Source organism: Lotus japonicus, chromosome 5, assembly GCF_012489685.1.
Source record: "Lotus japonicus ecotype B-129 chromosome 5, LjGifu_v1.2".
NCBI lineage: Eukaryota > Viridiplantae > Streptophyta > Magnoliopsida > Fabales > Fabaceae > Lotus > Lotus japonicus.
In genome coordinates this window covers 53,272,333-53,297,404 of record NC_080045.1, presented here as the reverse complement: position 1 = coordinate 53,297,404, position 25,072 = coordinate 53,272,333, and the positions used below count along the sequence as shown (strand labels likewise).

The following is a 25,072-nucleotide window of genomic DNA, read 5'->3' as shown; positions in this document are numbered from 1 at the left end:
CAGTCAGGAGTAACCTAAGAGAAGTAGATTAAGTGATTCTTTGAACGAAACAAGTGACAGTCCAGTCATGGGTAACCTAAGAGAAGTAGATTAAGTGATTCTTTGAAATAAATAAGTCACAGTACATTTCGGAATAACCTAAGAGAAGTAGGTTAAGTGATTCTTTGACTCAAACCAATTAAAGGTTAAGTTCCGAATAACCTAACAGAAGAAGGTTAAGTGATTCTTTGAACGAAACAAGTGACAGTCCAGTCCGGAGTAACCTAAGAGAAGTAAGTTAAGTGATTCTTGGAATTATACCATAGACAGTTAAGTTCGGAATAACCTAAGAGAAGAAGGTTAAGTGATTCTTTGAACGAAACAAGTGACAGTCCAGTCAGGAGTAACCTAAGAGAAGTAGATTAAGTGATTCTTTGAATTAAATAAGTGACAGTCCAGTTCGGAATAACCTAAGAGAAGTAGATTAAGTGATTCTTTGAACGAAACAAGTGACAGTCCAGTCAGAGTAACCTAAGAGAAGTAGATTAAGTGATTCTTTGAACGAAACAAGTGACAGTCCAGTCAAGAGTAACCTAAGAGAAGTAGATTAAGTGATTCTTCGAATTAAATAAGTGACAGTCCAGTTCGGAATAACCTAAGAGAAGTAGATTAAGTGATTCTTTGACTTAAACCAATTAAAGGTTAAGTTCGGAATAACCTAAGAGAAGAAGGTTAGGTGATTCTTTGAACGAAACAAGTGACAGTCCAGTCAGGAGTAACCTAAGAGAAGTAGATTAAGTGATTCTTTGAAATAAATAAGTCACAGTACATTTCGGAATAACCTAAGAGAAGTAGGTTAAGTGATTCTTTGACTTAAACCAATTAAAGGTTAAGTTCGGAATAACCTAACAGAAGAAGGTTAAGTGATTCTTTGAACGAAACAAGTGACAGTCCAGTCCGGAGTAACCTAAGAGAAGTAAGTTAAGTGATTCTTGGAATTAAACCATAGACAGTTAAGTTCGGAATAACCTAAGAGAAGAAGGTTAAGTGATTCTTTGAACGAAACAAGTCACAGTCCAGTCAGGAGTAACCTAAGAGAAGTAGATTAAGTGATTCTTTGAATTAAACCATTGACAGTTAAGTTCGGAATAACCTAAGAGAAGAAGGTTAAGTGATTCTTTGAACGAAACAAGTGACAGTCCAGTCAAGAGTAACCTAAGAGAAGTAAGTTAAGTGATTCTTTGAACGAAACAAGTGACAGTCCAGTCAAGAGTAACCTAAGAGAAGTAGATTAAGTGATTCTTTGAATTAAATAAGTGACAGTCCAGGTCGGAATAACCTATCAGAAGTAGATTAAGTGATTCTTTGAATTAAACCAATTAAAGGTTAAGTTCGGAATAACCTAAGAGAAGAAGGTTAAGTGATTCTTTGAACGAAACAAGTGACAGTCCAGTCAGGAGTAACCTAAGAGAAGTAAGTTAAGTGATTCTTTGAACGAAACAAGTGACAGTCCAGTCAAGAGTAACCTAAGAGAAGTAGATTAAGTGATTCTTTGAATTAAATAAGTGACAGTCCAGGTCGGAATAACCTAAGAGAAGTAGGTTAAGTGATTCTTTGACTTAAACCAATTAAAGGTTAAGTTCGGAATAACCTAAGAGAAGAAGGTTAAGTGATTCTTTGAACGAAACAAGTGACAGTCCAGTCAGGAGTAACCTACGAGAAGTAGGTTAATTGATTCTTTGAACGAAACTCCAGTTAGGAATAACCTAAGAGAAGTAGATAAAGTGATTGTTTCAACCTTAATCTTGTATTATATTATTTAAATAATAATATCCCTTATTTAAACAAATATAATATACCTTTTTTTTGGTCAATAACAAATATAAGGTAAATATAATACACCTAAATAACTAAAATTCTTTTTTTTTGAACGGAAATAACTAAATTTCTTTAAACCAAAATTTTCTTCGTCATGGACATGGGGGCCGGCCATTGGGCCTGGAGCTGGCCCATTCCCAATTCATAATAAAAGAAATCCTGGAATGGGTCTTACAGGTTGGGTCGGGTTTAAGGATTAAACCCGATATGCACCCTCATCGTCGTGCACCCATTCTAAAATACCACCATCAAGGTTGGGTCGGGTTTGTCATGCTTCTCATACGTCTCCATTGTGCCGCCGTTGCCATCTATGAAGCACTGTTGTAAATCAACAAAATGGACCAATTTCGTCGAATCCGCTTTAGTAGCGTTTCATAACTGAAATGGAGATGAGATGACATGCAGACAAATCGTGAACAGAAATGGAGAAATGGAGATCAGATGCGGTGGTGCGGTGGTGGGTGGTTTCATCTACACGTGCCATCATGTGACATCACGTGCATCATAGAGAGAAACAAGGGTTATTTCCTTTGGGGGGTTTCTTTGCAATTTTGGAAAATAATCTCACAAACATGGAGATAACCTGTAAGGCACGTGAACGGTTGCAAATCTGGACCACAGGAATAAAATAATATATATCCACGGTGAAAAAGACTGGTCCATGGGTGGACCAGTTTGATAATTCCCCACCCTAGTGGGCACAAAAAATTACGAAGAGATGGAAGCTGACAACATTTTTTTTACACTATTTGTGGCGGGGCCACAACCGTACCCCGAGAAAGTGATTGCCAAACCGCCACAAAAAGTAATTGTATATTAAAATTATACTCCCTCCGGTCCTATTTATAAGCATGAAAGAGAAGAAAAATTTTGGTCCTTTTTATAAGAACCAAATGAAAGTTTGAGCTATATTAATAATTTTTTCCAATGATGCCCTTATTAATTCTAACTTGTAAAATGTGTCTCATTAATTATTCTCTCTCTTTTCCACTTTCCAACACTAATAACAAAGGGTAATTTTGGAAGTTCATTTTAATTTAAGACAAATTTAATGCATTTTATCTAGTTTAACTACATTTCTTAAACTATGTGAATTTTTTTTTTGTTGCTTATAAATAGGACCGGAGGGAGTATTCAGTATAAAAAGTAAATTTATTTCTCCGATCCTATTTACCCTATTTTTTCTATTCGATTTCTTTTTTATTTACAACATATCAAACAACCTATCAAAATTATGATACTTCTCACATTTTTCTCTATTCATCTTCTTCTCACTTCTCTCATTCTCTCTTTTGACCGAACATATTGTTCGTGAATTGATTCTAAAGTCACGACTTATATATTTTGTCACCCAAATTTATCGTGTGTGAGTTCTAATGACAACCCACACTTCTTATAAGTATGAAACACAAATTATACGTTTCACAAATTAAAAGTGTAGATGAGATAATATGAATATCTAAAGGTCTTCGACTGTTAACTCAAGTAATAAAAGTTATAAGATAAAAGAGTTTGAGGAATGAGGGTGAACGGCTCTCAAGTTAGAACTAGAGTTCAAACATGATAAAAAAACTATTTTTTTAAGAAACATTATTAATAGCTAACATTAAATTAGTCTATAAAAAATAATATCTAAAAGGGTGTGGTAAGAAAACTAAGAGCATCTCCAATAGAGTCCTTATTTTAAGACCTTAAAATAAGATTCAGATCTTATTAGATCCCACCATTGAAGCTATCTTACATGGCATGAGATCTTAGCAAAAGCTAAGATCTGTGTCTTAGCTCAGGTACTATCAAATGTGGGATATTAAATAAAATAATATTTTTTTCTCTTTCCAATAATACCATAACCAAAGTAAAAATTAGGGAGGGAAAAAAATAATATAAATATATTGGGTACTGTGAAACCAGTCAAAAGTAAAATAAGATCTCACCCACTAGAGTGAAATGTGCATGAAGACCTTATGAGTGTCTTAAATCCTATGTGGCAATTTAGACCCACAAAAATTGAGTTAAGTCCCAAAATAAGTTTCTACCATTGGAGATGCTCTAATGCACTAGGATTTACTTTTTTTTATAAGCCCACTAGGATTTTACTTGATAGGCTGGTGGGTTGGGACATCGACAATGACCACTTGGCACTTGACCAACTTTCAGATATGACACTTCACGAAGGCGCATGCATCCTCCATATTCCCTTTATAAAATTTATCTTCTAGTGGGCACAAGTCGCCTACATACCTATTGCAAATTATTGTGAATATGACACATGTATTATGACAATCATTTATGTGATTGCTTCTCGAAATCAAACTACATCCACCCAACAACTAAGCTTTCTTGAATAATTTAAACAATTTATTGAAAAAGTTCTCTGTTTACAAGAGTAATACTATATTGGTTTGAAACATGTTAGCAACACTTATTTTAATACTTTATTATTAATTATTGATTAAAATTTATATTCAGCTCATTAAATTTGAAGTGAAAGGACACAAATTTACAAGAGTAATTAATACAAAAACGGATATAAATGAAAAGTCGTTTGGTGAATAGATTAATTGTATTAAGTTTTTATACTCACATATTTTAACATTCTTGCTATTTTTGTTTCTAAAATTTTCTCTTACACTATCAATCAATCACATTTTAATAATATATCACACTAATTAATTAAATTAAATAAAAAATCAATTTTTTCATATCTTAAAATCTGTTGGTTAATTGTGTAAAACAATTTTATACTTGGAAAATTCTATAAGACACGAGGAACCCGTCCACGAAAGTCACGACAATGAACATTTCAATTGTTTGTTGATTAATTACCTGATTTTCCTCTCTCCTCAAATTTATTTTCGCCGACTTTGATTGGTTAGATTGCCTAATCGTGCTACTCGTGTCTGTTTTCCTTCGTGTCCTGTAGCTTTGCTCTTTATACTTACATAGAAATTCAACTCTTTTAAATATGTATTTAGCTTTAGATGACAACAGGATCTAAACTTACCATCTCGTATAAATATGTAAATTATGCTATCCAAATCCAACCATTTATAAATGTTAGATTTACTTTTCCATATTTGTCTTGTCTTTCTGTATGCATCGGTAGTAATGGTCATGCATATATAAGATTGAGCTTATTTATTCATTCTCTTAACATGTTATCATTGACGCTCTATTCAGTAGTTTATAATTGTTTTTTGTAACACCCCTTTTTCCCATTGTTTTATTTAAAAACGTTTATCAGAGTTTAAAAACATATCAAGGGAGTATTACACTTCTTCACGAAAACTCATTAAAATTAACACTGATTGTGTTTGAAAATTTATAAGTTCATATGCTTTCCAAAGAATAAATTATTTCTGTCAATAAAATTTCTAAACCAGCGAGATATCCTAAGATGCATAAAATCACTTATTTAAATAGGTTTATCTTCCTTGGTATTACAATAAAATTCATCATACTCAAAACTGAATTTCATAGGCACTTCGGCCATCAACAGTACGACATCGCCATAATTTAGAAAATTATTCAACAACTTCCATAAGGATAGGTTATAAAATCCTCTCAACATAAATGTAAAAGTAACGTAAAATATCTACTCAGTGTTACATTACAGAGCAAGACATTTATTTTATTATAATAATAATAATAATAATAATAATAATAATAATAATAATAATAATAATAATAATAATAACATAAACTAAGACTCTCCGAAGCTACTCCTCATGAGTCACATCTCTATCTCCAGTACCTGAGCGATGTCGCATAGAACATCATTCCAACAGAAGGGTAAGAACTTACATTGTATAAAATATAGCATAACAAAGAGCAAGTAAACAATTCAGATCCTACTTTATAAACTCTCTTCACCTTTTCTTTAAAATCTGAGTGATTATAATATTTGCTCTCAAGACAGTTTCATCATTCTTATTGTTGTTTCGGAAAATTATAAGTTTTAAGAAGAATAATAATTCGACTTTACCACAACAGCAAAACAATTCACCAAACACATAAAACCACTGAAAACGTGAAACTTAGTGCGTGAGACTCTAATGTATGCATGTGGTACCAATTGTTAACCTTAGCGGTATCACCGCGTCCACTCCAGACAGTTAACCACCAATGAAGTCCACTCCAGACTTCCAGAACCACTCCAGTTCTGGGACAAACCTCAGTTTTCCGATGAAAACCGACACGTTGCCTCTTGACTAAATGAAGTGTATTTCGTGCAAAAACTCATAAATTAAAACATGCAATTTGAGACCACTATATATAACATATTTTCTCACCAAATTCCATAACGGAAATCACACCAAAATTGCACAAAATAACACTTCAATATAATTATCAAATCATTCACTATTCCACCAACATACTAGCAACACAAAATCATCAAATGTTTCACATCAATTAACGGAATCAGTTTCAGAATCAATCCCAGAAATAAGCAGAAACATAGCAAACTTGCATATAATCCTGGTACTAAATGAGCAGTCCAAAAATTATGAAAATTTTACCAAACATAGCCTTATACGTTAGCTTTCATATAAAATTGGTTTCACCAAATTTGGAATTCTGTAGAGAGAGTTATGCTCTCTACAGCACATGCTGTTAGGGTGTCTGTGAGCAGAAATAGAGTTAACTTGCAGATAATTCTGGTATTGAACCAACAACCCAAAAATTACGAAAATATTACCCAATATAACCCTATGAGTTAGCTTTCATACAAAATTTGTTTCATTCAATTCGAAATTCTTTAGAGAGAGTTATGCTCTCTACAACACAGGCTGCTAGGGTGTCTGCGGCCAGAAACAGAGTGAACTTGCAGATAATTCTGGTACTGAACCAGCTATCCAAAAATTATGAAAATATTACCCAATATAACCCTATGAGTTAGCTTTCATACAAAATTAGTTTCACTCAATTAAGAATTCTTTAGAGAGAGTTATGCTCTCTACAACACATACTGTTAGGGTATCTGCGGGCAGAAACAGAATGAACTTGTAAATGATTCTGGTATTGAACCAGCAATCGAAAAATTATGAAAATATTACCCAACATAGCCCTATGAGTTAGCTTTCATAAAAAATTGGTTTCACTCAATGTGGAATTCTGTAGAGAGAGTTATGATCTCTACAACACAAACTGTTAGGGTATTTGCGGGCATAACAGAACCTAAATTTCCCCAGAACCTCAATTTTGCCCAAAATCAATTTTGCCCACCACAATTTTACACTCAACACAGTATCTCAGTTCTGAATTTTCAAAGAAGTTGGGGGTTCCTTCATGTTAAACTCAACCTCTGTTATTCTACAATTATACAAGGTAAATTCAAACCCTTACCTTCTATGACACCGGTACAAAGCCTCCTAGACCCTTTTCTTCTTGAAGATCAAATTCTAGGTTTTCTCCACCTTTTCTCCTCTCCTTCACCTTTCACGTGTTTCTCTGTTCTGTTGCTTCTCTAATCCTAATTTTCTTTCTTTCCTTCTACTTATATCTCTCCTAACCCTAAACTAGTAATACTACTGGGATCCGCTCCATATATCACAATAAAACCCAAAAACCTTATTTATCTGTATTACATAATCACTTAATTATCTAATAAAATCACTTAATGACCTTATCATCTAATTAAATCACATAATCAAATAATCATCAAATTAAATCACATAAATTATCAAATTACCATATAGTATGATAATTAAAATAAAATAATAAATAACCTAATAACGAAAAGTGGGGTGTTACATTTTTTCTTCATTTGACTATTTTTAAGCACATTGAGCTTATTTATTCTCTCATCATGCTACCGCTAATGCTCTATTCAGTAGTTTATAATTGTTTTCTCTTCATTTTACCATTTCAAAACACCAAAAAAATGTACAAACAATAGCAAACAAAATTCCCAAAAGTTCATGCTAAAATAAAATTATCCTCATTAGCATTATGTTGGCCCAAAGAATATTTGGCCCAAGGCCCAAAACCAAATGGGTTTAGTGGAAATGAGGCCAAGGAAATCAGGAATAGGCTAAGTTACTTGGCTACTGAATCTCGACAACGTTGACACTGGCAACCGTTGCTATTTAAAAGGGCAGGTGCAGCACGTGCGTTTATGGTGAAAACGTGCCACAAATGAGAATCAGTTGGAAGAGCGAATGCTTCTCCCCACGATGTCCATCCACGTGGCAAGCAAAGCAGTTGAAGCACAACCCCCTTCCCCACTACGCATAGAACCTCCGGAGCAAGCATCAGATCGTGGGCAAGCCAAACCCGCTAACCCGTCCATCCAGAGGAAAAAACCGCCAAGAACGTGCAAGACCATGGAGTGCTATAAATAGAAGAACGTTCATTCAGAAAATGGGTTCCCAACTCAACTCTTAAACTCACTAAAAATCTCTCATGTCCGCATCAAAGAGACTCAACGAGCCTAACGTGATCATGGAGGAGTATGTTGCAGAACCAGCCATTTACGATTCTTGCACTTAGATGCTTTCGAATTTGTTGTCATTCTCTTTAGATTTCCTGTCGATTTTCTGTGTTTGGGTGATGTAAAGCTTTTCGAATTATATACTTCGCTTTTACTTAATGAATTATACTTTTAAGCACTTTTAATTGTCTTTTGTTTTTCGAATCCTTATTTTCTTTTATCCCCTGACACACGGTTGTCGAAAAACCTGGTTTCACACACACGCTTTGGCAAGACGTTTTCCCAAAAGAACCCTTAATTCGCAAAACTCTTAAACTTTTTCCAGTCGAATTTGGAAGATGTTTGTTTACTAAATATCACGGTAAACAAATTGGCACGCCCAGTGGGACCGTTTTTGTGAAAACTAAGTTTTACAGAAGCGCTTTGTGTGTAAGTTATTGTTCTTACATGTTACTTTCTACTTGGTTTCGTCCCTGCTTGCGTGAGTTAGTTTTATGCACTTGAGAAGTGGTAGAACAGTAAGTATGGCGAATAGTAGAGGTAGAACCTCACCTCAGGGGTCCAATGTGGTGAATCAGAATAGCCCTGGTGGGAGCAGTAGTAACAATGAGGAGGAGTTACCTCATGGAACGAATCCTGGCGTCATGGCGCCACCTCAGGGCGTAGCAATGTCAGCCGTGGCAGAAATACCTATTTCCACCACGGTTCAGGTCGTCACACTGCCAACTGTGACAAGAGGAATGTCCAACGTGGCTCAAACCTCCTTTATGCCGAACCGTCCTCCGCCTGCGAGAGATATGCCCTTTGGCATGCCCACATCATTGATGCATGGCTTGCATGGAAACTATTCGACATTCTCTGAGAATGTGCCCCCTTTTGGGATGCCTCCGTTCGGGGCAAATGACACAATGATGAACTTAGGAAATCGAGTGAGCCCTCCCGGCTTTGCCACGGGGCAAAGTTCACAAATGTACTTGCTTTCATGCATGAACTCAGGGTCACTTCAGGCTATTAGGCAACAGTTTGACGATAGCCAGCACGAGATGGTTAATATGTTATCTCGACAAATGAGAGAGATTTTCAATCCCTTAATCCATAACACCAATGCCAACAACCAAGAATTAGCCCATCAGATGGGGCGGTTGGCCACAGTGTTAGGAGCCCAAAATGAGGTAGCACCCCTGCCAGAGATTGAACCAATTCCACCGGTCGCAATCCCGGCTCGCAGGCCCGTACAACCCTACCCAAACGTAGGACAAAACCCTTTATTCGAAGAAAATGAAGGGGTACAACCAGGGTCGCAGAACGTATACGTGGTAAATAGAAATGAGCATGCCGATGGAGTGTTGGAGAGAATTCGACAGCAGAATGCTGGGGGGCAACAAAACATTGCTGTCGTTGTCGAACAATTGCTAAATCAGCACGGTTTTAATGTGGGTTTTGCGAATAGACCCCATTTTGTTTCAGCCTTTACTGAAGAAGTTCTCGAAGCAGAACTTCCTCGAGGTTGGAAAGTCCCAAAGTTCACTAAGTTTTCTGGGGACTCAGGGGAGTCCACTGTGGAACACGTGGCGAGATACCAGATTGAGGCTGGAGACCTGACCATTAACGAAAATCTGAAAATGAAGTATTTTCCAAGTTCTTTGACCAATAACGCATTTACATGGTTCACAACCCTTGCTCCTAGGTCAGTCCACACTTGGACACAATTGGAGAGGATTTTCCATGAGCAGTTCTTTAGAGGGGTGTGCAAAGTGAGCCTAAAGGACTTGGCTAGTGTCAAAAGGAAAAAGGAGTAAAAATCGGGGTCTTGGATCCGCCACTGAATTTCAGAACCGTGGTTTTGGAAAGTGATTCCACATTAGCGGTCGGGTGGGTTAATAATAGAGGTAGGAGGCCATGGAAGCTATACCAAATTCTAGGGAAGATAGACCTGCTTATGCCGTTGGTAAATTGCCTAGGCGTCTATCATGTCATGAGGGAATGCAATGAGGTTGCTGATTTATTAGCAAAGAGTGGGAGAGATGGGAGGCTACTGCTATGACAAGAGTGTGATGAAGGAATTCCTAATATTGTTTGAAGAGGGCACATGCCGACATGGACTTCTGCATCTGTTCTGAAGGGTCAGGTCTTGTTTTTAATCTCTGTCTACTGATCTAGTCTTCATCTGATATCAGCATATTATTGTACTGCCTGTGATAAATTTAAGGGGGCTAGTGGAATAGTTGGGTTATTATTAAGGAGGGGTTACTACTGGATTTTAATTTGGACAGTGGGGTGGTTGTTTAGCGAGTTTCTTTTGTGATAAATAGGAGGTATATGTGTGTGATTGACTGGGTGGGGATGTTTTAATTGAGCTTGTGGTTCTGGTAGGTAAGGTTGACAAAATCGCGAGTCAACTCGTAGAATCGCACGATTCTACGATGTTACAAGGCCCTTACGTGTTGAATCGGTAACAGAATCGCAATTTGGTATAATCGAGTGGAATCGCCGTTGTTACCGGTAGAATCGTGGAATCACGAGCCGTGGCCGATTCTACTTTCTGGAAACCAAACCCGCTGACCCATCAAACCGGATCCGACCCTGGGTTTTAAATGGAACCTTACAATTTTAGAAGTATCAACACACGTTTCTCTCCCACTCCTCCGCACTCCATCGTCACTCTTCCTTCGTGTGCCGACAGTGCCGTCGTCGTGCTCCTCCGTGCGGCGACGCTCTTCTCTATTCTGGTATGCTTCATCGTGCTCCCACGCTCTTCTCTCTTCATTGCACTTTCTTGTTCTTGCTTACCTCTAGTTGTGCGTATGATTGGTTTTGTTCTCCATTGATGGATATTATGCTTTCTAGTTTCTAGTGTTTAGATTCTGTCCCTATAAATTTATAGCCAAATAATCAAAATGGGATGATGAACCAAACACCCTAGTTTCTGAAACGTGGCCCTTAGTGGGGTTTAGCTGCTACCTGGCAATTGGCATGATGAACCAATATGATTCGTGTCAATTAGAGTAGCCAACTCAATATTGATTTCTCTTTTCTTTTATTATTTGTTAGTTTTTTTGTGAAATAAAGATGCTATTGAATTGACTCAGGCCAGGAATATAGATTGAGTCATATTTCAGCTTTGCTTTGTTTTTCTCGTGAGTAATAAATGAGGCTAAGAAATAAAAATGTTAAGGTATTTTGTATGCATATATATGAATTTATATGCGTATAATATATTTATACATATTTGTAGAATCGTAGCGTCCATGTTACGTTTATACGAGTTTACGATTCTGCACCCCTTTTCCGTCTTACGTAGAATTGCAATTCTGTCAACCTTGCTGGTAGGCGTAATAGTGTTCTTTTGGGGGAGAAGGCTTGTTCTTTTTGTTTTGTCTTAATTTGCACGTTGTTTAAAACACTTAAAACATGAGGTGAAGGATTGACGTGTGGATTGACTTGAGGCTTTGTTGCAAGCTGATGATACATTGAATGAAGCAGGGCTGTTGCTAGCTTTGTTTGGAAATGCATGTTGACAGATTGGATAATGTATTGGTTATGTTGTGGTTGTAATTTTCCATACGGTTTTTGGGTTTATGGTGGGGTATTGCCTATGTACTTTGTTGGTTTTGACCATAATGACATATAATATAAGATAAACTTAAAAAGAAATTATTGGTAGACCGCGAACTAAATCTACACTTATTTTATATCTATCTTTATATTTTTTTATCACTTCATATTATATATTACATTAATCATTTTTAATGTCTACCTTGAAATGTTGTACAATACCAAACATTATTCTTATCCATCGCAATAGTAGATGTTCTTTGAATTTATTCCACAACAAGTCGGCACACCTATAAAGAACATGTCAAAGTCCAAAAATGACACCTATCAGATTCACCTATTTAAGCAGTCCAAAAACCTCCCTTGATCATATTCTATTATTTTCTAAAGACCAAACTCCAAACCTCAAATGGCAACTAGATCCATCATAGAAACCTTGCCGGAGGAATGTGTTTCAGAAATTTTGTCTCACACATCTCCACCAGACGCATGTAGATTCTCCATGCTCTCCTCAACTCTGCGTTCAGCGGCAAACTCTGACATGCTCTGGCGTAGCTTCTTACCCTCTGATTACTCTGACATCATCTCAAGAGCCCTTAATCCTCTCTTCCTCAATTCATCATCTTCATTCAAGGACCTCTTCAAAGCTCTTTGCAATCCACTTCTCTTAGATGGTGGCACCATGGTAAATATATATTGTGTTTGAATTAGCTTCTTTCCATCATTCATTTCATGCTTGATTTCCAAGAATAGAACATTTTCTCTTATTAATTTGTTATTTATGCTATATATATGTTGTTCCTTGACACATGCAGATTTTCAAATTGGACAAGTCTTCAGGCAAAAAATCTTATATTCTTTCTGCAAGAGAGCTATCGATAACATGGAGCAGTGATCCATTGTATTGGACCTGGAAACCAATGCGTGAATCAAGGTAAATTGACTTTCAAGATTCAACTGACCATGTTTGCTTAAGCATTTAACTATGTATGTGTGTATTTGGATTAAACTCAAACATCTATTTTATGTACTATTATTAAAACAAAATCATCAAGTTTTCTTATTTCAGAATCAATTTTGTCTCAAATTGATTATGTGATAAGGATTTTCAGACTGAATAGTTAAATTGGTCCCTAAAATGTCAGCATGGAGAAATTTGTCTCCAAAACAAGGAAATGTCGTTGATTGTCAGTCAAGTTAGTCCGTACCAATCTTTTAACCGCAAGAATTGACTAAACTGTCGTGGACATTTCTGAAATCCTTAAACGAACATATTAGTTGTCAGCGTTCAACACTTTCAAGGACCAATTAGAACATTTATTAGGATTTCCAAGACTTAACAGAAATTTAATATTTTTGCAGATTCCAAGAGGTAGCTGAGCTAAGAACAGTGAGCTGGTTACAGATTCAAGGCAAAATCAGGACACAGATTCTAACACCAAACATGTTGTACTCTGTTTACCTCATCATGAATGTCTCACACCGTGGTTACGGCCTTGATTCTGCGCCGTCTGAGGTATCATCGACGGTGGCGAACAACGTCATGCACACCAAGAAAGTGTATCTGTGGAATAAAAATGAGAAGAACATGTGTGAGAAGTATACCCTGTTTCGCGGGTTCCATAGGGATGTTGCAAGAGAGACTTTGATCATTCAAGATCAGATAAATCCAGGTCCATTGAAAAGAGATGATGGGTGGATGGAAATTGAGGTGGGTGAATTCTTCTGTGATGGTGAAATTGATGAGGAGGTTAAGGTGAGTGTTATGGAGGTGGGTTATCAGTTGAAGGGAGGGCTTATAGTTGAAGGCATTGAAGTAAGACCTAAGCAAGTTTGACTAAACAAGATCAAGGGTATAGGGAAAGCTAATCCTTGCTTGTACAGTGTGAGAATTAATTACTTGATTTTAGCCATAGAAGCTGTCATGTAAAAGTGTAAATAGCTCTGAAATAATTGAGGGGAGATTTTTTTTTTCAAAATTATACTCCTACTAGCTTCTTTTTATATAAAGATTGGTTGACCAATCTTGTAAGATTCATGAACCAATCTTTTTAGTGTAAACGCCAAAATAAAACATACAAATTGAAAAAGAAAAATAATAAATGTTAAAAATTATATCTTCACATGAAAGAGTTTCATTTGTGCAAAAAAGAGTTATGGTTTTTTAATTGACCAATATCTTATTTCTTTTTTTTGGAGGGGAGGGTGGTTTTCAATTTTTATCCTTTGCTCTCTCCAGAGATTAATTCGTGCACTATTAGAAGATTTTTCTGTTTGATTACTTGACACTGTAGAGGACATGGATGTTTAAGCAAGGGTCCTATATATATGCTTTTTTAAGTCTTCGCAAATCGCAAAGAATCACGAAGAGATGGAAGCTGGCAACATTTTTTTTTTGACACTATTTGTGGCGGTGGCACAACCCTGAAAAAGTGACTACCAAACCGCCACAAAAATTAACTGTAAAGTTTATTCCGTGTAAAAAGTAAATTTATTTCTTCTATTCACCCTATTTTTTCTGTTTTATCTCTAATTTATTTATAGCATATGAAACAACTTACCAAAACTACTTTGTTTCTCATATTTTTCTCTCTATTCATCTTCTCATTTTTCTCATTCTCTCTTTTGACCAAACATATTGTTCGTGAATTGGTTCTAGTGTCATGACTTTATATATTTTGTCACCCATATTTATTGTGTGTCAGTACTAATTACACCCCACACTTATCTTATAAGTATGAAACACAAATTATACGTTTCCAGGAGAAGAAGCTGCTTCTCTGTGTTCATCGACGGGATTGAAGAGAAGATCGATTACCTCCATCTTCGCGAGATTTGCTCGAAGTTTGGCAAGGTTCTCAATCTTTTTGTTCAACGACAGAGCAAGATTGGTAGATTTTTTCGCTTTGGCTTTGTTCGTTATGGTTTGAAAGAACAAGCGATGAAGGCTATTCAAGGTTTGAACGGGTTTAGATTGGGGGATGCCTCTCTGTCGGTTTCCTTGGCTAGGTCCCCTCGGGTTTGTGGTTCTTCCTCTCGCTTTCGTGGGCTGGGGAATCAGGTTGCTCCTGGTCAGGAACAGAGGCCCCCTGCTTCTGCTCTCTCTTGGCGAGATGCGGTCTTGGGGCAGAGGAAGCTTAGTGGTCTGCTTCCTTTTCCAGAGGACGAGGTTAGGATGCTTGGTGGCGTTGGTTGGAAGACTGAAGGGTTGTCGAGGCTTTCGGATAATTTACTCTTCCCAGAGAATTCCTGCCTGAGCTCCGTTTTGGGTGGTGATGCGAAGGTAGGTGAAGGGTTGTCTGATGCCGTTGTTGGTAGGTTGGGTTTGGATGTGGCTCGGGAGGAGTGGTGGCACAGGGACGGTTTAGATGTTGATGAGGCGCTTGATGAGGATGGAGCACAGTGGGGTGGTGCAAATCTTTCAGACGTGCGTGGTTTCTGGGAGAATGGCTTGTCTTTTCTTCTCCTTGGCCTCTCGGTTGGGAGATGGAATCGAATCCTCTCTTCTGGTCTTCGCTTTAGAGTTCCTCCTGCTCCCTCTCTTTTGTCGGTGTCCTTGGCTTCTTGGAGTTTGGCGGCTGTGAGGTCTCTCCCTCTCTTGCATCTGCCTCCGGCTCGTTGGAGTGGTGGATGTTGGGTTTGCTCCAAGCCTGTCGTTTCCGCCTCCTCAGTTGCTGGTTCAGTCGCAGTTGGGACCTCTTCTCTTCTGGAGAACATGCTGGCTCTGCCAGGGCCTCTTCCTTCCTCGGCGGTGCCCTTTGCTAGGGGGGTGGAAGGCGCTGGCTCTGTGTCTGTCGAGGTCTTGTCTGCTGTGGAGCCTGCTCTCCAGCCTCGTCGGCGTGGCCGTCCCAAAAAGTTTCCCCCTTCCTGCGTGAGTGCGGCTCAGCCTCTGGCTTGCGTGGAGGTGCAGGATGATGTTGAGGGCTTTTCTCCCTTGGCAGCGTCGGCATCTCTTCCGGCGTGCGGTGGCCCTTACTTTACGCGGTCGAAAAAGTCGTGGCTTCTCGGCAAAGTCTTGGGGCTTGATTTTGAGGGAACCGACCTAGAGGCTATCCGAGGGTTGGAAAAGGTGTACGAGGATCACTCCAATGCTTGATTTGTGTAGTTTTCCGGGCTATATTTTGGGTTTTCTTTGGGTGTGTTGTTGGTTTTTCCATTGCTGTACGGTTTGGTTTTTAACCCGGTTTTGTTCCTTTTTTCGGCCTAGTTGGGTTCTCTTTTGATCGTTGAGATAACTCGTTTTTTTTGGGTTATCTTCTCTCCCTGAGGGTGTTGTCCTTAGGGGTTTTTTGTGGTCATTAATAGATATTCCTTCATCTTTCAAAAAAAAACAAATTATACGTTTCCCAAATTAAAAGGGTAGAGGAGATGGTATGAATATTTAAAAGTCTTTGAGTGTTAACTCAAGTAATAAAAAGTATGATATATAAGAGTTTGAAGAGTGAGGGTGAAAGGGTCTGGAGTTAGGACATGAATTCAAACATGATAAAGAACCTATTTTTTTTCTTAAGAAACATTAATTATTAACAAGTAACATTAAATTATCTATAAAAAAATAATATCTAAAAGGATGTGGCAAGAAAACTAATGCAGTACTAGGATTTACTTGATAGGCTGGTGGGTTGGGACATCGACAATGACCACTTGGCACTTGACCAACTTTCGGATATGACACCTCACGAAGGCGCATGCATCCTCCATATATCCCTTTTATTTATCTTCTAGTGGGCACAAGTCGCCGACATACCTATTGCAAATTATTGTGAACATGTGACACTTATCTTATGACAATCATTTATGTGATTGCTTCTCGAAATCAAACTACATCCACCCAACAACTAAGCTTTCTTGAATAATTTAAACAATTTATTGAATAAGTTCTCTGATTACAAGAGTAATACTATATTCGTTAGAAAAATTTAACAACCCTTATTTTAATACTTTATTATTCATTAAAATTTATATTAACCTCATTAAATTTGAAGTGGAAGGACCCAAATTTCCTAGAGTAATACAAAAACGGATATAAATGAAAAGTCGTTTGGTGAATAGATTAATTGTATCAAGTTTTTATATTCACATATTTTAACATGCTTACTACTTTTTGTTTCTAAAATTTTCTCTTACACTATCAACCAATCATATTTTAATGATATATCACACTAATTAATTAAATTAAATAAAAAAATAAATTTTTCATATCTTAAAATCTGTTGGTTAATTGTGTAAAATAATTTTATACTTACATAGAAATTCAACTCTTTTAAATATGTATTTAAATGACAACAGGATCTAAACTTACCATCTCGTATAAATATGTAAATTATGCTATCCAAATCCAACCACTTATAAATGTTAGATTTACTTTTCCATATTTGTCTTGTCTTTCTGTATGCATCGGTAGTAATGGTCATGCATATATAAGATTGAGCTTATTTATTCATTCTGTTAATATGTTACTGCTAACGCTCTATTCAGTAGTCTACAATTATTTTTTCTTCATTTTACCATTTTTAAGCACCAAAAATGTACAAACAATAGCAAACAAAATTCCCAAAAGTTCATGCTAAAATAAAAGGCTTAAATGCATTTGATGCCCCTGATGTTTCAGGTTCGTGCAAATGATACCCTCCATCTATTTTTGTCGGCGTTTGTACCCTCGATGAAACAAAATAGTGTAGTGAGTACCCCTCCGTCAGTTCAACGTTAAAAAACAAACGGAAGGTGCTGACGTGGCTTTTTTATTTATTTTTATGTGGAAATTACATTTAAAATTTTAAAAAGAGGGGGAGGGTGGGGGGATTCAAACTCAGGATCTATAACTAGCAAAACACACCCCTAACCAGTTGAGCTACACAAAGAATTGATATATGATGCAATACAATTTTATTTATATCTTTATTTCGTCATTTTCTTCTCACCAACACAGTTCTTCTCCCTTTTCCTTTCCCTTTCACGCTGCCATTTCTCCTTTCCCTCTCCTCTTCATGTTTTCCTTCTCTTGGTTGTGTCTTCTTCTTCACCTTATCACCACCGTCACCGTGTTCCTTCCAAAGTTTCTTCTCCTTCAAAGGACAACACCATGAAACTTACCCAAGCTTTGTCCTCCTCAACCCAAGATCAGATTTGGGCTTGGAGTTACCCCCACTTCCGCCAGTGGCCGACCACCACTACCACCACTGTGAGTTCATCTTCTTCATTCGTCTCCGGCGAGACCGCCACCAACACCATATTCGTTGCACTTGAATCGGCTAAAAAACCCCCCAAAATCATCATTCCCGTCTACCCAAGTGAAGAGGAACGACCATAAATGCCTCTTGGACGTCTCACGGCCGCGATCTGGTCGTTCACCGACGAACCATCCGACCTGTAACTGCGATTTCCTGGAAAACCGTTGAGAAATTGGAGAAACGGATGCCACCATCGTGTTCCTGGCCACGAAAGGATGGAGAACCATTACACTTTTCCCCCCGGCGACATCTCCGACGCGGGCCACCATCCTTGCCGGCGACACTTCGCCGGAAAATCTCCAGAACTGCGTTTTGGTAAGTTTTGATCTACATAACTCATTTTTGGACTCCAAACTTCAGTATTAAATAGAGAATAAGGCTGTGAAACCATCGGCTACGTAAAAAGTCTCCCCCTTCTCTCTCTGCTAGGGTTTTGACCTCAGGGTTTTGACCTGGCAGACAGTCGGTTGTGGAGTATTTTCTTCTCCAATCCCGGTATTGGTTCTCGTCTCCCCGGTGGGTGGAGCTGCTCGTGTCCGTGCCTTGGTGACGGGAAGAGATGGATTCGTGGAAGAGACTTGAGTTTTCAGCAGAGGAAAACGAAGTGCTGGACTTGGGGAGTGAAACAGAGACAAATGACCCCCTCCAAAACACAGTGGTAGGGAAGATGTGGACGACAGAATCATACAACGTGAAGGCTTTCAAAGCCACTATGCTGAACATCTGGAAGACAAGAGGCGCAGTGGAGATAGTAGATCTGGAAAAAAACCTCTTCTCTTTCAAGTTTGAAACACAGAGAGACAGGGATCTCATCCTCAAAGGACAACCCTGGACCTTTGATGGGCATGTACTAGCCTTGCAACAGATCTCAGGAGGTGAACAACCATCCGAAATCTGCCCCCATTCTTGCCCCATATGGGTCAGAATCTATGACTTACCCCTAAATCTACGCAATGAGCCATCAATCAGGAAGATAGGAGGAAGCTTGGGAGAAGTTCTGGAGTATGATAAGTCAGAGGAGTGCCTGAGGGGAAAGTATGCCAGAGTAAGGGTCAAGGTAGATCTGTTGAAACCCCTCAAAAGAGGGTCCCCCATTCAGATAGCAACAAACAAGAAAGGAAGAATCTTTTTCAAGTATGAAAGACTCCCTGATTTCTGCTTTATGTGTGGAGTGCTCGGCTACACCTTAAGATCCTGCCCAGAAAAAGAGGAGGATATAGAAGGAGAGGAGCTCAAAGACCTGCCCTATGGAGCTTGGATGAGAGCCTCCCCCAAAAAGGTCACCTTGATGCGGAAAGATGGCTACGCAGAAAGAAACAAAACCATCAAAAAGTCCCTTTTTGGCCAGGAACAAAACATTGTCGATGAGCACAGTGAAGGGTCCCCACAACCAAAAGAAAATTCCCCCAACAAGGAGACAACCCAAGGGGATGACTCTCAAACCACAAAGGTAAACCCACATACAGTTACTCAAAGCCTTGACAAAGTTGCTGAGGTGTTCCAACTTTTCAACATCACACAAGAGTCCACAGAAACAGAGCAAGAAGTGAATAATGAGGATCCAAAAGAAAAGGAACCAGAGCCAACTCCCTCAGATCCTGTATCAAATGAAACTAGTACAGGGAAAGGTCTGAAATCCTGGAAAAGAGCAGCAAGAACACCCAGAGAAGAACCCTCTAACCAACACGAAAACATCACCGGAGGAAAGAGGACGGAGATGGAGATCGATGGGGAAGAAGGGAACCAACAGGGTACTGAAAAAAGAAATAAATCAGACATGATCATTGATGAGATATCGGCAGTGCTGGAGGACCAGCACGGCCGAGAGCCATGAAAATATTAAGCTGGAACTGCAGGGGGCTTGGGAACCTCCGAGCAGACCGAGCTTTGCAAAGGCTCACCACCACAGAAGATCCCAAAATTGTCTTCTTAATGGAGACACGCAGAAAGACTAGTGAATTGAAGAAAACAAAAACAAAGCTGGGTTACAAGAACATGATTGCTGTTGATTGTAGAGGTGAAGGCAGAGCACGAGGAGGTGGTCTTGCTATGCTATGGAGCGAAGATACCAACCTTGACATTGTCTCTTACTCTCTTAATCACATACTGGCCAAACATACTGATGTGGAGAATAATACCACATTTATTACTGGCTTTTATGGGTTTTCGGAAGAGCACAACAAACCTCGTTCTTGGGATCTCCTTAACCGCATTAAATTGGAAGTTGCTGGACATTGGATTTGCTTCGGTGACTTTAATGCCATAACCTCCAACTCAGAGAAAAGAGGGGGAAATGAAAAATCAGTGGAGCAACTCGACAACTTTATTCAGTGCCTTAATCAATGTGGGCTAATTGACCTGGGTTACTTTGGACAAACCTACACTTGGTGCAACGGAAGGGAAGGTGCAGCAAACATCCAAGAAAGGCTAGACAGGTGTGTTGCTTCTCAACCATTCATTGACGCGTGGCCAACAACAAGCGTCCAACACATGCACAGGTTTGAATCTGACCACTCTCCTCTCCTTATTAATGTCACAAACCAACCCTTTGAAGAACACAAGAAAAAGAATAGAATCTTTAGGTTTGAAGCACACCTGACCCGTGAGCATGACATTGCCTACGACTTGAAAGAAGCTTGGTCAAAAGGAGGTGAGGATTTTGAAAGCAAGCTGGACACAGCAAAAGAAACAATGACTGCTCTCAAAACTGAAGCTGGGAACTTAAGGAGAAACATAGCAACGGTGGAACAAAAGCTTAAGCGTGCACAGGATTGGCCACCCACTGCTGAGAACTTGGCAGATAGAAAAGATCTGGAACTAGAGCTAGCAGAGCTTCTGGAAAGAGATGAAATCTATTGGAGGCAAAGATCTAGAGCCTTATGGTTGAAAGAGGGAGACAAAAACACAGGTTTCTTCCACGGAAAAGCCAATCAGAGAAACAAAAGAAACAAAATTGCTAGAATAAAAGATCAAAATGGCATTTGGGTCTACAAGAGGGACCTGGTAACCGAAGCCTTCAAGCAATATTTTGAAGGAATCTTCACAAGCATGAACCCCACAAACATTGATACTGCTTGCCAGAAGATAAAAGGAAGGCTGAACCACGACCAAATAGAAGAATTAGAAGCTCCTTTCACCACCGAAGAGGTTCAAGACGCTCTACACCAAATGCACCCTCTCAAAGCCCCAGGCCCTGACGGTTTCCCAGCCTTATTCTATCAAAAATATTGGAACATAGTAGGAGAGGAAGTCACTAAGAAAGTTTTGAATATCCTAAACAGAGAAGAGGACCCCTCAAGCATCAACAAAACTTTCATTTGCTTGATCCCAAAGACAAAAGCACCTGAATTTCCAAACGAATTCAGACCTATTAGTCTATGCAATGTCATCATGAAGCTGGTGACAAAGTGTATCACTAACAGGTTAAAAGAATTCCTAGGAGATATCATTGGGGAGGAGCAAAGTGCCTTCGTACCGGGAAGGCAAATTACCGACAACGCCTTGACTGGGTTTGAAGTCTTCCATTACATGAAGAAGAAGAGAAAAGGAAAGAAAGGATATCTAGCCATGAAGCTAGACATGTCAAAAGCATATGACAGGATAGAGTGGCCTTTCTTGGAGCAAGTACTAACAACAATGGGGTTTCCACCCCGGTTCAAGGAACTAATTCTCAGGTGCGTAACTTTTGTCTCCTACTCTATCCTTCTAAATGGTGAACCTGCCCCTCTTTTTGTACCAGGCAGGGGTCTCCGTCAAGGAGACCCTCTATCACCATACCTTTTCATCCTATGCGTAGAAGCTTTCTCGGGCCTTATCTCTGATCAAACACAAAAGAAGAAGCTTCATGGAATCCAAGTGGCTCGTGGTGCTCCTCACATAAGCCATTTATTCTTCGCGGATGATAGTCTGATTTTCAGCAGAGCCACAAAGGAGGAAGCAGATTGTCTAATGAATGCCATAAGAGACTATGAAAGGGCCTCAGGGCAACTTGTGAACCTGGACAAGTCAGAAATATCCTTCAGCCGAAATGTACCACAAAACACGATGGAAATGATCCGTGAAAGGATGGGTGTAAAGGCTGTGACTATCCACGACAAGTACTTGGGCCTTCCAACTGTTATTGGCAGCTCAAAAAAGGCTATCTTTGGGAAAATCCAGGAGAGAGTTTGGCGAAAGTTACAAGGATGGAAGGAGAAAACACTCTCAAGAGCAGGCAAGGAGATCCTGATCAAGTCCGTGGCACAATCCATCCCTAACTACATCATGAGTTGCTTTAAAATCCCAAGTGGCATATGCTCAAAAATTGAAAGTAATCTTGCAAACTTCTGGTGGGGTCAAAGAGACAAAGAAAGAAAGATTCATTGGGCTGCCTGGAAGCACCTTTGCAAACCAAAATATAGAGGTGGTTTGGGTTTCCGTGACCTAGAGGATTTTAACAAAGCCCTACTGACAAAACAAGCATGGAGATTATTAAGTGCTCCAAACTCTTTGCTGTACAAAACTTGGAAAGCCAAGTATTTCCCCAGAAAACACCTCCTTGAAGCTACAATTGGCCATCAACCCAGCTACGCTTGGAGAAGCATTTGGGGAACTCTTAGCCTCGTCAATGAAGGAATCAAGTGGCAAGTTGGAAACGGGAACAAAATAGAAATCTGGAGTGACCCTTGGCTTCCGGGACCAGGTAAAGGAAACATTATCTCCCCCCCAACTGATGACTCTACATGCCACAAAGTAGCTGATCTCATAACTGAAAGTGGAGGCCGCTGGAATGTACAAAAAATCAACAATTACTTCAACCCAGCAGAAGCCAAAGCCATCCAGGCAATTCCCCTCAGCTGGAGAGCACCCGAGGACAAAATGATATGGAGATGGAGCAAAAATGGCCTGTTCTCAGTAAAATCCGCATATCATCAATGCCAAGTTTCCAGACTTAATGCCACAGCAAGCGGATCAAGCTCCTCAAACTTCCCTTGGACAAAGATGTGGAAAATCAAAGTCCCCACAAAAGTAAAACATTTCATTTACAGAGCTGTCAACAACATCACTCCTTGCGGGGCAAACTTAGCAAGACGAGGCATTCAAATCCAAGAGCATTGCACCTTGTGCGGAGAAGAGACTACTGAATCCCAAACCCACCTTTTCATCCAATGCCAATGGGCCAGAGCAGCATGGTTCAACCATCCCCTGGGGGTTCGAATAAACCCAGCCCACCAAACTATTGCAGAGTGGTTGATTGAGGTCTGTGCAAATCATGATCAAGAGGTGGTGGCACAAATCTTCCAAGGAGCTTGGGCAATCTGGAAAGCACGAAACAATGCAATTTTCAACAACCTCAAACCAGATCCAGGTGAAGTAATGATGACTGCTTTAAACCAACTAGTAGAATGGATCGAAGCACAAGAGAAGAGGGGCGAAACAAACCGAACTGAGCACCAAGTTGCCTGGAAAGCACCACCAGAAGGAAAGATAAAAATCAATGTTGATGCAGGCTGGACGGGAACCAATTCAACTGGCTTTGGCTTTGTGGCCAGATCACACACTGGTGCACTTCTAGCCGCAGGCACTCTGTTCCAAGAACACAGATTGGAGCCTCTCACAGCAGAAGCCTTAGCACTACGATGGAGCATGCAACAAGCATCTGAACTAGAAATGGATAGTGTGCTCTTTGAATCAGATTCTCTTTCTGTCATCAAATCCCTGAGAGCTGAATCAAATTATTGGACTATCCAAGACATCACCCTAGACTGCCTTCACCTAGCTGATAATTTCCTTTCCTGTTCTTTTTCTCATGTAACCCGCAAGGCAAATGTACCCGCTCATATTTTAGCCTCTCTGGCTTGTAAGTATCGAAATCGGCTTTGGTGGGATGCCCCCCCAGCTGAAATTGATCACTCCCTGTTTGCAGACGCTGCTTTTTCTTAATTGAAATACGTACTGAAGTTCAAAAAAAAAAAAAAAGAGAATAAGGCTTAATTGCACATTTGGTCCCCGACTTTTACATTTCCCATGATTTTGGTCCCCAACAAAATTTAATTGCATTTTAGGACCCCAACATTGTTCTCCGTTAGCAACTTTGGTCTTCCGTCCCAATGCCGTCCAATTTCTAATGGAAATGCTGACGTGGCATTCATAAATAATATTTTAATTGAAATAAATTAATTTCTTTAATTAAACTATTTTCTTTATTGAAAACAAAAAAAAAACAAAAGGAAAAGAAAATAAACCCCATCATCTTCTTCCATTCAACCACCACTTGCGCACCACAACACCACCACCACTCAACCACCGCACCACCCCTCCACCCCCATCTTAACCCACCGAAAACACCCCCACCAACCCAACATTTAGATCAACCTTTGAAGCACAAGTTAACATTCAGATTCACCCTTTTTTTCAACCCATTTCAGCCATCAAACTCTCCAAACACACCCTAAAGCTTCAAACTTTTTCAGAACCCATTTGACCCTCATCTGAATCACACCTCCGTCTGAATCAAACCGCGATTCTTCTCCACGACAGTGACACCACCATCGAAGGTTCTGGCCACCACAAAGGTCGTCGTCGAACCAGCTCTTTGAATCTCATTGGAGCTCCATTGACCCACAACACAATGCTCAATGTTGTGATCTTTAAGATCTGGGACCTGGATTTGATCATCAGGGTTTTGCAAGAAGATGATGCTATGAGAGGACGATTTGGGTTCCTAGAAGAGGCGATTTGGATGGTTGTGCGTGGTGAGAAGAAGAAGAATACGAAGAGGAGGAGGAGTGTCGTGACATGGGAGTGGCGGTGGTGGTGTGTGAGTGAGAGCTTGAGGTTGAAGATGGTGGTTGGGTAGTTAAGAAGAAGAAACGATAAAGAAGAAGATGTGATGCGTTGATTTTGTTTTCTCTTTTTTTTTGTTTTTTTTTTCAATATAGAAAATAGTTTAATTAAGGAAATTATTTTTTTCAATTAAAATATTATTTACGAATGCCACGTCAGCATTTCCGTTAGA

At 39.2% G+C, this 25,072-nt stretch overlaps 2 protein-coding genes across 2 annotated transcripts; both read left to right on the top strand.

The window, feature by feature from the left end:
* Positions 1 to 12,012: 12,012 nt before the first annotated feature.
* Positions 12,013 to 13,941, top strand: LOC130720649 (F-box protein PP2-B15-like). Its single transcript, XM_057571322.1, has 3 exons — positions 12,013 to 12,530; positions 12,661 to 12,779; positions 13,208 to 13,941. Exons 1-3 carry the CDS (start codon positions 12,255 to 12,257, stop codon positions 13,680 to 13,682), a joined length of 870 nt encoding a protein of 289 aa, XP_057427305.1. The 5' UTR covers positions 12,013 to 12,254; the 3' UTR covers positions 13,683 to 13,941.
* Positions 13,942 to 18,634: 4,693 nt separating this feature from the next.
* LOC130719778 (uncharacterized) lies at positions 18,635 to 19,909 on the top strand. Its single transcript, XM_057570387.1, has one exon. The coding sequence runs from the start codon at positions 18,635 to 18,637 to the stop codon at positions 19,907 to 19,909; it is 1,275 nt and encodes a 424-aa protein (XP_057426370.1).
* The last annotated feature ends 5,163 nt before the right edge of the window (positions 19,910 to 25,072 follow it).

Excerpts from the sequence above, each read along its gene's own strand:
- LOC130720649 (XM_057571322.1), top strand. The coding sequence starts at position 12,255 with ATGGCAACTAGATCCATCATAGAAACCTTGCCGGAGGAATGTGTTTCA. Across the intron at positions 12,531-12,660 it reads TCTTAGATGGTGGCACCATG|ATTTTCAAATTGGACAAGTC; the intron begins GTAAATATATAT and ends TGACACATGCAG. Across the intron at positions 12,780-13,207 it reads AAACCAATGCGTGAATCAAG|ATTCCAAGAGGTAGCTGAGC; the intron begins GTAAATTGACTT and ends ATATTTTTGCAG.
- LOC130719778 (XM_057570387.1), top strand. The coding sequence starts at position 18,635 with ATGGATTCGTGGAAGAGACTTGAGTTTTCAGCAGAGGAAAACGAAGTG.